This window comes from Lathyrus oleraceus, chromosome 7, assembly GCF_024323335.1.
Source record: "Lathyrus oleraceus cultivar Zhongwan6 chromosome 7, CAAS_Psat_ZW6_1.0, whole genome shotgun sequence".
Taxonomy (NCBI): Eukaryota; Viridiplantae; Streptophyta; class Magnoliopsida; order Fabales; family Fabaceae; genus Lathyrus; species Lathyrus oleraceus.
The window spans coordinates 193825170-193838175 of NC_066585.1; the positions used below are offsets into that span (position 1 = coordinate 193825170).

Consider the following 13006-nt stretch of genomic DNA (forward strand, 5'->3'; position numbering starts at 1 on the left):
TAATCTTATTTCTTCGCGGTAGTGTTTGAAAGAAGGTTCTGATAATGTGTAGCATGCATTGACAACCTTCTTCCGCAATGTTTTGTCTTTGATCTTCTGCATAAAATTCTGAGTGATATGTCTAATGCAGAAGACATGCGTCGACGGAGGATGTTGCCAGCCATTATCAATGTTTTTGTATGCACTAACTATTGAAGGGTGTCTGTCAGAGATTAAACATAAGTTAGGTTGAGGAGCAACGTACAATCGGAGATTTCTTAGGAAAAAACTCCATCCCTCAGTAGTCTCCCCTACAACAAGGGCAAAGACGATTGGAAAAGAATGTCGTCAACTTGCGGGGGAGACATTCGGTCAAGCTAGGGGGCAAGGTATTAATTTAAGATATCTCAAGCAATATTACGTTAGTATAACATTGACTGAAGAATCTACCAAGTACGAAAAAATAATTAAAGTTCGGTGTTATATTATTTTATTTGGTAATTTTTTATTTCCCGAAAGTACTGGTAATATGGTAAATATTATGTATTTATCGTTGTTACGAAACATAAATAAGGTAAGCATATATAGTTGGGGTTCAGCAGTTTTGGCCCATCTATATAGTGCGATGTGTAAAAATGCCAAAAAAAATACTTTTACTTTTTATTCATGCACATATTTGCTACAAGCACGAGGTTGGTCAAGAATGTCGTCACTCTCCCCGGTAAATGAGAAGTCATTCATATTCCCGTTTGCAACAAAGTAAGTTTAAAATTTTACCATATAATTAATTAGACTTTATATTACAATTAACTGTAAATAATATTTTTCAATTGTTTTTGATCTAGGTGGTCAATTAGAGGGATGAACTACAATAGGTGTCTGAAACACATTATAGTAGTCTACCACAATCTATTGGATCACAATGGACCAAACGATGAAAGACTCCTACACAACTCTATTTTAATTTAAAAATAATTACCAAATTATTTATCATCTAATCATGTCGTATTGTTGTACAGTTTATCTTGAGGCCATATATCTGGGTCTTGATCATCAAGTTAACGATGATGACGCTACAGTTTGGACAGCAAAGACACCTATTATCCAGTTCACTACTGTGGATATGCACCAGAGTGACCGGGTAAAACTGCACTTCGGCATGCAACAATAAAATCCAGAAACTCCGACGTGTTTGGGAGATTGGCATCAAAAAAGAGTCGATGCCCAATGGGATTATTTCGAATGGAGAGACTTCGCAGAAGAGATGTGTCGTTATTGGATGAATCGACGATAACACATCTTAAACGAATCAGTCATACAGGATGCTAGACCAACTCAACAGTATATGGCATGATTTAGGTCGGTTACAACACAACAATTTGTGTCTGAGCCAAGGTATTTGATTGATCCACGCCAACTAGCTTCGTCATCATACGCCCAACAAAAATTCCCCGTCCAACATCAATGTCAAACCACCCAAATCCAACAACCAACCTCACATCATCACCCTACCACATACACCCAACAACCAAACACCTAACCTCGCAACTCATTCATGCCAAACACCCAACCTCGCAACCCATTCATACCACACACTCAACCTCAAAACCAAGAATCAAACCCTACCCATCAACAACCATACGCATCCACTATAACAGTCTATAGCCCAGATGATTCATATGATTCACTTCATCGTAGCCCCCACCAATGACCACCCAAACATCTCATCACCACAACACTCAATCATTGTTTAACTATAGTACACCCCAGGAACCATTATTTCTTTTCCAAAATGAGTCAATGTCCCAATTAGGACAACTATATCGTCCATAATTCACTCAACCACATAGACTCAACTACGACAACATGGGCACCGAACTCCATTACGAAAGCGTCGTTGGCCAGAGTCCCCCGACTATTGGGAACAAATGATGACACATCTATCAAATACCGCTGGACCTTCCACCGGACCTTCACATCAGCCACCATTGGATCATGTCAACACTCAATGACCCCAAACACCCTAGGAAAATCGTGGGAGCCCTCGAAGACAGACTAACGCGCCTGGATGTGGAACAGGGGGACGTTTCAATCGGACTAGTCATTGAATTTTTGGTCAATTCCATGTAATTTTTATTATAACATAAATAAATAAAAAATTCAATATTTTTTTAATTAATTGTTAAATAAACATTTAAAATTAAAAAAAAATGGTGTATGCGCCAGATGAATTGGTGCATACACCAATGCATTAACACATGCGCCATGGTTGCTAGTGCCTCCATGCAATGATTTGGAAGCATGCGCCAACTCCAGTGGCGCCTCCTCTTAATGTTAAATGGATGTGTCAGATCAACTGGCACATCTGTTTGGAAAGATGGTTATTTCAGTATTTTTTTTGAAAAATTGGTTATTTCAGGATTTAATTTGAAAAATGTGGTTATTTTAAATAAAAAATCTCATTGCGTATTTAATATATGTGTTTGTTTATTTCATAATTCGACAAAATATTTTTTGAGAACTTTTTAATGTTCTTAAAAACTTAAAATGATATGATATTTTATAATTTATCTATTTATTTTTATTAGAAATGTGGGTAACGGGTACAGGTACAAGTACTTACATACTCACTAGGCACGGGTACGGGTACTAAAGTTGGTGTCCATGTGGGTACGGACTTGGGTACAAGGATTTTTTCCATCTGCGGGTATGGGGATGGATACTATAGTATCGTGCCCCTAACTGGGGATTATTCCAAAAACACAAAAACGACAACATCAACACCATTATATGAGATAGATTGCAAGGGGAGAAAAAATATTTTGTTCAGTATAGAAGAACATTGAAGATTTTTTGTGTCTTGCAATTCATATGCTTGGGAGTTTGGGATAATTTCATATTAGTAAGGATTAGGATAAAATCTGTTTAACTAGTGTTTTTATGGTAAAATTTTATTATTTTATGCCTCGGTTAAATAGAAAATCGAAGGGTTAGAATATTTTGTTTACACTAATAAACAAATAAAATCATAAACTGTGATATCTGGGAATCGAAGTTTGTACTGAGTTGTTTTTTCACCTCGGTGTTTTGAAAATCCGAGGGAATATATGATTCTTTTTTATTTTTTTAAAGAATAAAAATAGTGCGCCTTGCCTTTATAACTCAACTTTCTATTGTTCGAGGTGAAAGTTTTATCATGAAAAGCGTTATTTGCTGTAGTGCAAATATTTTTATAAACAGAAAAAGATCCATTGTTGATAAAGTCATTTTTATAAATAGGAATAAGTTATAAATATTTTTATATGCGAGAGAAGTCTATTGTTGATACACATATTTTTATAAACGAGAATAAGTTACACATATTTTTATAAACATACACATAAGTTCTAAGCGCTTATACTGTATCAAATAAGTGTATTATTTTTATAAATATTTAAAAAAATTCTACTTGCATCACAGAATAACTGTTGATGTATGTTATTAGACTATATTTATAATTTTGTGAATGTTTATGATCTCTAAAACAAGTTTCAAAATTAGCAAATGAGATATCGCGACCTATAATATTAAATGTTTTATTTATGTTACATTTGTTTTTGAATGTACTATTTAAATAAAGGAAACAAAGTTGATAGATTATATTAATTTATGTTTATAATTCTTTATATATTAGCGATTTAAAAATATAAATTTAAAATTGAGGAAATGTATTATGAACCTATACTATAACTCGTGCTATTGCACGGGTTTGTTACTAATTATTATAAAGATTTCACTTGTGACCAATAAACCCAAAAAGTATTTAAAAAATAATGTGTTTTCATATTACGATTTAATTTTTTTTTTCTGCGGAGGAAATTAAGCTTTTTAACAATAATATGAAATAAACTTCTAATTTGAATAAAAACTAAAATAGTTCTAAGAATAAATTTGTATAAAAAATAAATATCAAGAAAGATTAACTTTTGAATAATATTAAACTTGTCATTAAATTAATCAAAACGATATCGTAATATGAAAGAATAAAGATGAATGAGAGAAAGAGAAAAATCGACCACATCCTCCAATTATTATTACAAGCAACAAACAAATTTTTTAGATTCATGGAATAAATAATCTATCTGATTATTATTATATATCAGATACATTAATTATTTAATGAACAAAAAAATATTTTTGTTGCTTATAATAATGATCTGAGAGTGTATTATATTATCCATTCAAATGTATATTTTACAAGTGTATTATATGATCTGAGAGTGTATTATATGATCTGAGAGTGTATTTTTGTTGCTTATATTTAATGAACAAATGTAAGTTACAAGCACATAAATATCATTAATTACCCTTAATAATCACATTTGATCGTAGAGCAAAGGTAAATAAAATTTATAGGGAAAATGAACATCCATATTAAATATTAGTCATAACATTCTCCTATGCCTAGTTAAAACTTTATTAGAAAAAATGCAGTGGAAAAAATTATAGTGAAGAAAAATAGTACAATATCATTTGAGTGAGAACTATCTCATTAAAATCATACGTGAAAAACTCAATGGGACAAAAGCATGGTGAAAGGAAAAACACCGTAGAATATACTTGGGTCTAATGTCCAATCATAGTCTCAAATATTAGACTAAGTCATAATAGCTTGCAAGTCCGAGTGTTCGTCTTCCACTTAAAACACTTGTAAATATTCCAAACTTTTTCATAATAAAAATGGATGAAAAAACTACTTGGGTGTGATGTCCAATCATAGTCACGAGTATTAGACTCAAGACGTAATAGCTTGCAAGTCCAAATACTCGTCTTCCATTCAAAAACAATCCAAGACATTCAACCTTTTGTCTTTTAGCATTAAACTTCAAACTCTTTTTTAAACAAAAGATGTTTTGTCCCGAGACGATGCAAAACAACGCTTTGTCCACATATGTGTGAGTGAGCTAAGAATATTGATTTGTAAATCCATTGTGTTGTGATAAAAATGCCCTCTCCTCTAATTGTTTAAGGTAAACAATATTTTCTGTTCAATTGTGACGAAATAACTTTTGCTAAAATCGACCTACAAGCAAATATTTTCTTCCCAAAACTACGTAGCCTTGAGTTCTCCATTGCACCCAGAGATATGTGGTACCAAGAACCGCAATCTTGTCAGACACTTTAATAAAAAAAACTTTTTGCAACCCCTTTCCTTTTCTCTTTGAATTTTTAATAACTCGAAAAAACAAATATTCAAAAGTTAACACTTATGCGTAAAACTAACTAAATGGTTCCCGTTGGTACAATAGATGTGATGAGTGTTAATACATTCTCCTCGCATAATCAACTCTCGAACCTGATTTTATTGCGACGACCATATCTTTGGCATCTTTAGTTTTATCAATATTTTCCCTTTTCTTTTTTAAAATAAATAAAGTTCGGTGGCAACTCTATTCAATCACTCGCGAGTGTGCGATGTGTTCATGGTCGTATTTTTCGCGTCACGACAGCAGTCATATGAGCTTTTAGGATTCAAACCCCGTTTGCATCCATAATGCATAGCACCTTGTTCTCTATGTGAATCTTGTAACCCTTATCAAGTAATTGACCAATACTTAGAAGGTTACACTTGATTCCTGGAATATATAACACATCTTTGATAAGGAATGTCCATCATCCCTTCTCATGATCAAAACATCATCGATCCCATCATCCTCTAGACTGGTATCATTCGCGAACTTCATTTTGTTCTTCATGACACGAATGATTTTAACAAATCAATCTTTCCTCCCCGTTATATGAATACAACACCTAGAGCCCAAATATCATTCCTCGCTGAACTGAATTGCCTCTCACACAGTGACCATTATGTTTTCTTCTGCCTGTAACAAGTTACAACTTTTACGTTATTGGTTACAACATGTTTCTGCAGTGTTTCCAAAGTTGTTGATGTTGTTATCCCGCAGCCTATTGTTGTTGCATTCTTCCTCTGTGATCATGAACAAGAGTGTGTTGTCCTTATCAAACTCTTGTCTTGCAACTTTGATTTCATTTATTTGAGGTTCCTTCTTGTTCACATCTTGTTCTTGCCCATCCTTTTCGTTTCACCTCTAAAGTTTCCTTGAGCATCATTTTTGTTGTAGCTGCTCTCATTCCTTTGATAAGTCAAATTCTTAGAACTTTGGGACTCTCTTCCGTCAAAATTCTGAAAATTCTCTTTCCTCTTCATAGATCATTTTTAGATAACACTAAAATCATTAAGTATGGAGTACAGGTGTGAAAAAGAAAACTCCAACGTAACTTCTAACCTTGAATTTAAAATATTAAAACCTTATAACAGTACACAATCACTTAATACAAAACATGAAACATCTTTATTTATCTTTAATTATGCGTTATTTTCCTATGGTTGCTTATTCATTTTATTTTCATATTTGGTAGCTAGTGCAAGGAGAGGGTATTTTCTATGACAGGTAATGCCAAAAGTTTCAGACATGTCCAAATCCTTCCCTGCAACTCCATCAGGTAATTTCCAATCAAATTGGCACACAAGGTTTGCTAGCACCAACTCAATCCCAGCAATAGCAAATGACACTCCAGGACAACCCCTTCTTCCAGCACCAAATGGTATAAGTTCAAAATCCAATCCTTTATAATCTATTGAACTATTCATAAACCTTTCTGGTTTAAACTCTAGAGGTTCTTCCCAACTTGAAGGGTCTCTTGCAATTGCCCAAGCATTAACAATTACCTGTGTGCCAGCTGCAATGTCATAGCCATCAAGTTTGATATCTTCCATACATCTCCGAGGGACTAACAATGGAACCGGTAAATGGAGGCGAAGTATTTCTTTGATCACTGCCTTCAAGTAGTTCGTGTTAACCAAATCCTCTTCAGCTACATGAGTTTTGTTACCAACCACAGTTCTCACCTCATCTTGCAATTTATGCATCACAGTTTGGTGTCTTAACAGTTCTGTCATCGCCCATTCTAGAACTGTGTAAGTAGTGTCAGTACCTCCAGCAAACATGTCCTACATGTAGAGGGAAAAAGCACAATTTAATCTTTCTAAAATTATACCTATGAAAATAAAATATAAATGAATAGTATTGTTTGTTACTAACCAGTATCAAAGCTTTTATTGCAGTTCTATCAATTGGGAAGCAGATAGCATTAGTCTTTTGAACTGAAAGCAAAACATCCACAAAATCATTATCATCAACACCAACATCTTCATCAGACCTACGAAGAATGTGATCCTCAATTACTTTTTCTATAAACTCATCCAAATGTTTGGCTATTCTTTCTGCTTTTCTATAAAAACCATTAACTTTTCCCAACCAATCAAGCCATGGTATATAGTCTCCTATACATATAGTACCCAATAATTCCACAAACTCCACCAACACTAGCTGAAATCTCTTCCCTCTTCCTTCACGATATCTCTTTCCTAGAGCCACCCTACATACTATATCATTAGTAACCATAGAACACAACTCAGATAAGTTCAACGGCGACGATGCAGAAGAAGAATACTCCTTAATATATTCCATCATTCTTGAAGTTTCTTCCTCTCTAACACAACGATAAGATTGGACCCTTTTATTACTCAGAACGTGTAACACACAGAGACTCCTTACTTGTCTCCAATACTCACCATATGCACAACTTGCCACGTCTTTGGAACCGTATGCAAGGATATCAAAGATTTTACTTTGTGGCCTATCACAGAAAACCAAATCGTGAGTTTTCATTATTTTTCTTGCTGCATCAGAAGATGAAACCACAAGTACTGGAACCTTGCCAAAATAAAGAAGCATTAAAGGGCCATATTTTTGAGATAAAGTTTGGAGTGTGCGGTGAGGGAATAAGCCAAGTTGATGGAGATTACCAAGTAGTGGAAATCTTGGAGGTGATGGTGGTGAGTTTTTTGCGGTGGCAGAAGAATTGTTGGTATAATACAAATATTTGATTAGGAAGAAAAGAGAAAGTAAGAGTGGAAAGATAGTGAAGAAAAACATAGAGAATAGTGAACAGAAGGTTGCATGTGAAAGAGAAGTTTGTAGAAAGGTGAACATGGCTTAAGCTTTGAGTGATAAGAAAACACTCTTCCTATTCTGATATATCACTTTGTGTTATGATGTTTATCGGTTCTTTTTCTGGTATTATTGCATATAAATTTTATCTGATAATGACATAAGAGAGAAGAGATGAGGTTCTATTTAACTTCTACCATATTTTTCTCTAATTCTAGAAACTGCAAACAGTCAATAATTCCGATTACATAGTAATGTCACCATTTATAGCCACAAGTGTATCTATCCTTCAAATGCAAAAGTCTTGTTTCAGTAGAATGTTCAAACGTCTCATTTTAAAATATTTCATCTGAATTTGTAATTACATTAATTTTAATCACAAATAAATTATTTATTAAAATATTAATTATATTAATTTAGTCACAAACAAAATATTGATAGAATAATTAGTAGAGTAACTAAATAAACTAAAATATATTAATAAAAAACTAATAATATAAAAGAGATTAATTAAAATATATTATCAATGGAAACTGATTATTATGAAATAAAACTAAAAAATAAAAATTATAATTAAATTATTTTAATAATTATTTCTTTCATATTTCTTTCTTCTTTATTTTAATAATTATTTCTTTCATATTTCTCTCTTATGCTTCAAAATGATGAATTCTAATCGAACAATAGTGAAAATAATTTTATAATAAAATTTTATTTAAATTCATCTTAATATAAAATCAATAATTTAAAAAAAAATTGAAAACAGAAAATATTTTTAATGAGACTATAGGATAGAAATAATTATAATAACTAAAAGAGTTAATATTTATTAGAGTAGAAGATTTCAAAGAAAGAAGTATAGTGTGTATGAGTGATGTTTAGCACAAAAGTAAATTTTATAATTATCGTATTGTAGTTCCAAAATTCTTTGACTACAAGAAAAATCTTGTTTTCCCTGGAGATAAATGTCAGGGGTTAAACCCCTCGCTAAATTAATATGTGTTTGGGGTTAAACTCCTCGCAACGCTTTAAACAATTTTTTTTATAAAACTACATTGCGTGGAATTTCTGTTCATCGATGATTTTGATAAACAATCACTTAGTTTTAAATTTATTTTTGGAATGACCAAACTAGTAAATCTTCGGGCATGTGCAAAAATTTTAGAAAAAAGAAGTGTGCATTAATGTTATCGATTATTTGTGTTGACTACTTTGAAAAAAAGATTAAGTTTGAAAGTAAATATAAAAGTAATTTTGACCAAGTCGAAATAGTAACTTGAAATGAAAACAAAAACAAGTAAATGGAGATGAAATGAAAAGACTTTATTTGCATGAGTAAAAGTTGGTAGGCAAGGACATTTTCTTCAAAGACTCGTTTCTCGTTTCTCGCTTGCGTATGAGTACTTTGAGTTTGTTGAACACCAGACTATTTTCCCATGGATCACGTGTTGAATACCATGTTGGAAATTATAAACAATAATTGTCATAGGTATGTTCCAATATGACAAAAATGGGCAATTGAGTTAATAGCAATAAATGCATTGCAAATAGTCCCAAATAGAAAATGGAGCTAACATTAAAAGCATTTATAAAGACCTTAAAACATTAAACTCACCAAAGGAGCCAAAGAGGATAAGGTGCCACATGGACATATGTGGTGGTCCCAAGCATTATGTCACATGTCACATCCAAACAACCCCTCGCCGATGTGGTCACCGGCTCCGGCTCTGGGACCGGATTCGAGGGCGTGGACGCAGAAGCGCTAGTGGCGGCTTGTAGGCGAAACCTAGGCACGATGCGTCAAAGCAATCGGGTTATTCGCGGCGTTAATAAGGCAAATTAGTTCTAAGTATTGCTCCAGGATTTTGGTTGTTGCTTACAGTTTGAATTTCGAATTCAAAGTATACAACACTTCATGAAGTGGTGCATTGTATTATCATAAATGAACCATTGTAATATATGGTGAAAAGGTGATGTTTCATCAAGAGATGCAAACTTATGAAACAACACATGCATGACCTATAAATACATGATTCTAAATTCGAAAATCAATTAACTCAAAATCTTCACATCCTCTTAAACATTCCAGACACACTTTCTTCCATTCGAGTTCTTCACTTGTCTTGTGCAGACTCGATTAAAAGGCTGAATTATCCTGGGTATTCATGTTTTCCGACTCTAAGACATCAAAGAAAGTGACTGAAATACTTTTAAGGAGAGTGACTTTGTTCACGATTCAACCTGAATCCATTTAATCTTGTCAAAATTTCTAATAGTCTTAAAAGTATTTACACAATGGCTTCCGACGTTGCAACTTCAAGCATCAAAGTTATGAATCAGGATATTGTCAAGTTAGATCACTTTGATGGAATCAACTACACCAGATGGAAAGACAAGATGACATTCCTACTGACTACCTGAAGGTTCACTATGTCTTAGATCCTGACTTAGCACCAATTCCTGAACCATCAGAAAATGACTCTGAAGAAGTCAAGAAGGAACGCAAGAAACGTAAGGAGGACGAACTGCTATGTCGTGAACATATTCTGCATACATTGTTTGATCGTCTCTACGACCTCTATACAGATAGTCCGTCTGCAACAAAAATCTGGAAAGGACTCGAATTCAAGTTCAAGGTCGAAGAGGAAGGTATGAAGAAGTTTTTAATCTCTAAATATTTTGATTTTAAATTTATAGACTGCAAGCCCATTCTTCCCTAAGTGCATGAGTTGCAAGTCCTCGTGAATAAAATAAAAGTGGTGAAAATAGACATCCCTGAGACCTTTCAAGTCGGTGCAATCATTGCAAAATTGCCACCTTCGTGGAAAGGCTACAGAAAGAAATTGTTGCACAGTTCTGAGGACTTCTCTTTGGAGAAAATCCAGAAACATCTTCGAATCGAGGAGGAATTGAAGGAGAGGGAGAAATCAGAATCTACAGGTCTTTCTAAAGCCAATGTCATGAACACCAAAGGAAAGAAGAAACATGATGGCATAAAGAGTCATCTTGGACCAAAAAATGAATATAAAAAGTTCAAAAATTCTAGCGGTCATAAGGGTCCAAAAATCGGATGTTTTGTTTGTGGAAAACCTTGACACTATGCTAGAGATTGCAGGCACAACAAGTCAAAAAAAGATATCAATGCAGTTCATGCAAATGATGATATAATTGCTACAGTGAGCGAAATTATGGAAATCAAAGGCAAAGTTCAAGGTTGGTTGTATGATACATGCGCTACGGTGCATGTCTCTTATGACAAGCTTGTTTTCAAAACCTATTCTGAGAGAAATGGTGGACAAGAAGTGAAAATGGGAAATGAAATACGATCTAAAGTTGTTGAAACCGGATCGGTCAAACTCAACTTTACTTCAGGAAAGAAAGTCACTCCCATCAATGTGCTTCATGTCCCTAACATGAATAGGAATCTTGTTAGTGGGGATTTATTGGGAAAACCGGGCATTAAATATGTTTATGAATCGGGCAAACTTATATTGACCCATAATGGTGTATTTGTTGGAAAATGATATTCCGCTGAGGGAATGATCAAACTATGTACTACCGACAATATTATTAATGAAATTTTTACTCCCGCTTACATGCTTGAATCTGTTTCTCTATAGCATAATAGACCAGCACATTTCGGTATTAGTTCTATGAAGAGACTAATTAAATCTGGATTGATTTCATGTAATATAAATGATTTCAAAAAATGTGAATTATGTGAAAATCAAAGATGATTATTGAATTAGGAGAGACTAAGAGACATTTAGGTTAAACCGTGTGTCTTAAAAGCACTACAGAGACTTTATTATATATAGAGAGATTACAACTAATTACATGATATAGTCGATGTGGGACTATTCTATATACAAATATTCTAACACTATGTATTTACAAATATCAACACTCCCCCTCAAGCTTGAGCATATAAGTCAAATGCACCAAGCTTGTTACATATATAATTAGTTTGGGGACTTCTCAGAGATTTTGTAAACACGTCTGCCAATTGATCATTAGAATTGACAAAGCTTGTGACGATGTCACCTGACTCGATCTTCTCTCTAACAAAGTGACAGTCTATCTCAATATGTTTGGTCCTCTCATGGAAGACTGAATTTGAAGCAATGTGCAATGCAGCTTGATTATCACAAATAAGTGTCATTGGTCTTGCTTCTTCAATTTGAAGTTCCTTGAGCAACTGCTTTAACCAAATAAGTTCGCATGTTGCCATTGCCATGGTCCTATACTCTGCCCCGGCGCTTGATCTTGCAACTACGTTTTGTTTCTTACTTTTCCAGGATATAAGGTTTCCTCCAACAAATACACAATACCCAGAGGTGGATCGTCTATCAATGGGTGACCCTGCCCAATCAGCATCAGAGTATCCAATTATCTGAGTATGTCCTTTATCTTCATACACTAAACCTTTTCCTGGAGCACATTTGATGTATCTCAGAATCCGGATAACAGCATCCATGTGTTCCTGACAAGGGGAATTTAAGAACTGACTTACCACACTAACCGCAAAAGAAATGTATGGATGTGTGACTGTGAGATAATTCAACTTTCCAACCAATCTCCTATACCTTCCTGAGTCAGATAGAGGCTCCCCCTGATTAGGTAGTAGTTTGACACTTGGATCCATAGGAGTATCAGCTGGTTTGGCATTCAACAGACTTGTTTCTTCCAAAATATCCATAGCATATTTCCGCTGAGAAATCACCAAACCATCTTTAGATTGGGCTACCTCAATACCCAAGAAATAGCGGAGTTTACCAATGTCTTTTGTCTGAAATTGATTCGAGAGATGTTGTTTTAACTGGAGTATACCCTGCTGATCACTACCAGTTATGACAATATCATCTACGTACACAATAAGAAAAATACACCCTTGGGTTGAGTGACGATAAAAAACAGAATGGTCAGCTTCACTACGGACCATACCAAACTGTTGTACTACAGCACTGAATCTGCCGAACCAAGCTCTCGGAGATTGCTTAAGACCATAAAGA

At 34.1% G+C, this 13006-nt stretch overlaps 1 protein-coding gene across 2 annotated transcripts; it reads right to left on the reverse strand.

Annotated features, from left to right (window-relative positions):
• Positions 1-6248: 6248 nt before the first annotated feature.
• On the reverse strand, positions 6249-8210 carry LOC127100426 (cytochrome P450 736A117). Of its 2 annotated transcripts, XM_051037579.1 has the most exons (3): positions 7850-7992; positions 7083-7680; positions 6249-6991 (listed from the first exon to the last, which is right to left on the reverse strand). In XM_051037579.1, exons 2-3 carry the CDS (start codon positions 7512-7514, stop codon positions 6362-6364), a joined length of 1062 nt encoding a protein of 353 aa, XP_050893536.1. In that variant the 5' UTR covers positions 7515-7680; positions 7850-7992; the 3' UTR covers positions 6249-6361. The 2 variants fall into 2 exon arrangements, with proteins under 2 accessions (XP_050893536.1, XP_050893535.1); XM_051037578.1 differs by having other exon boundaries at positions 7083-8210.
• Positions 8211-13006: the final 4796 nt, after the last annotated feature.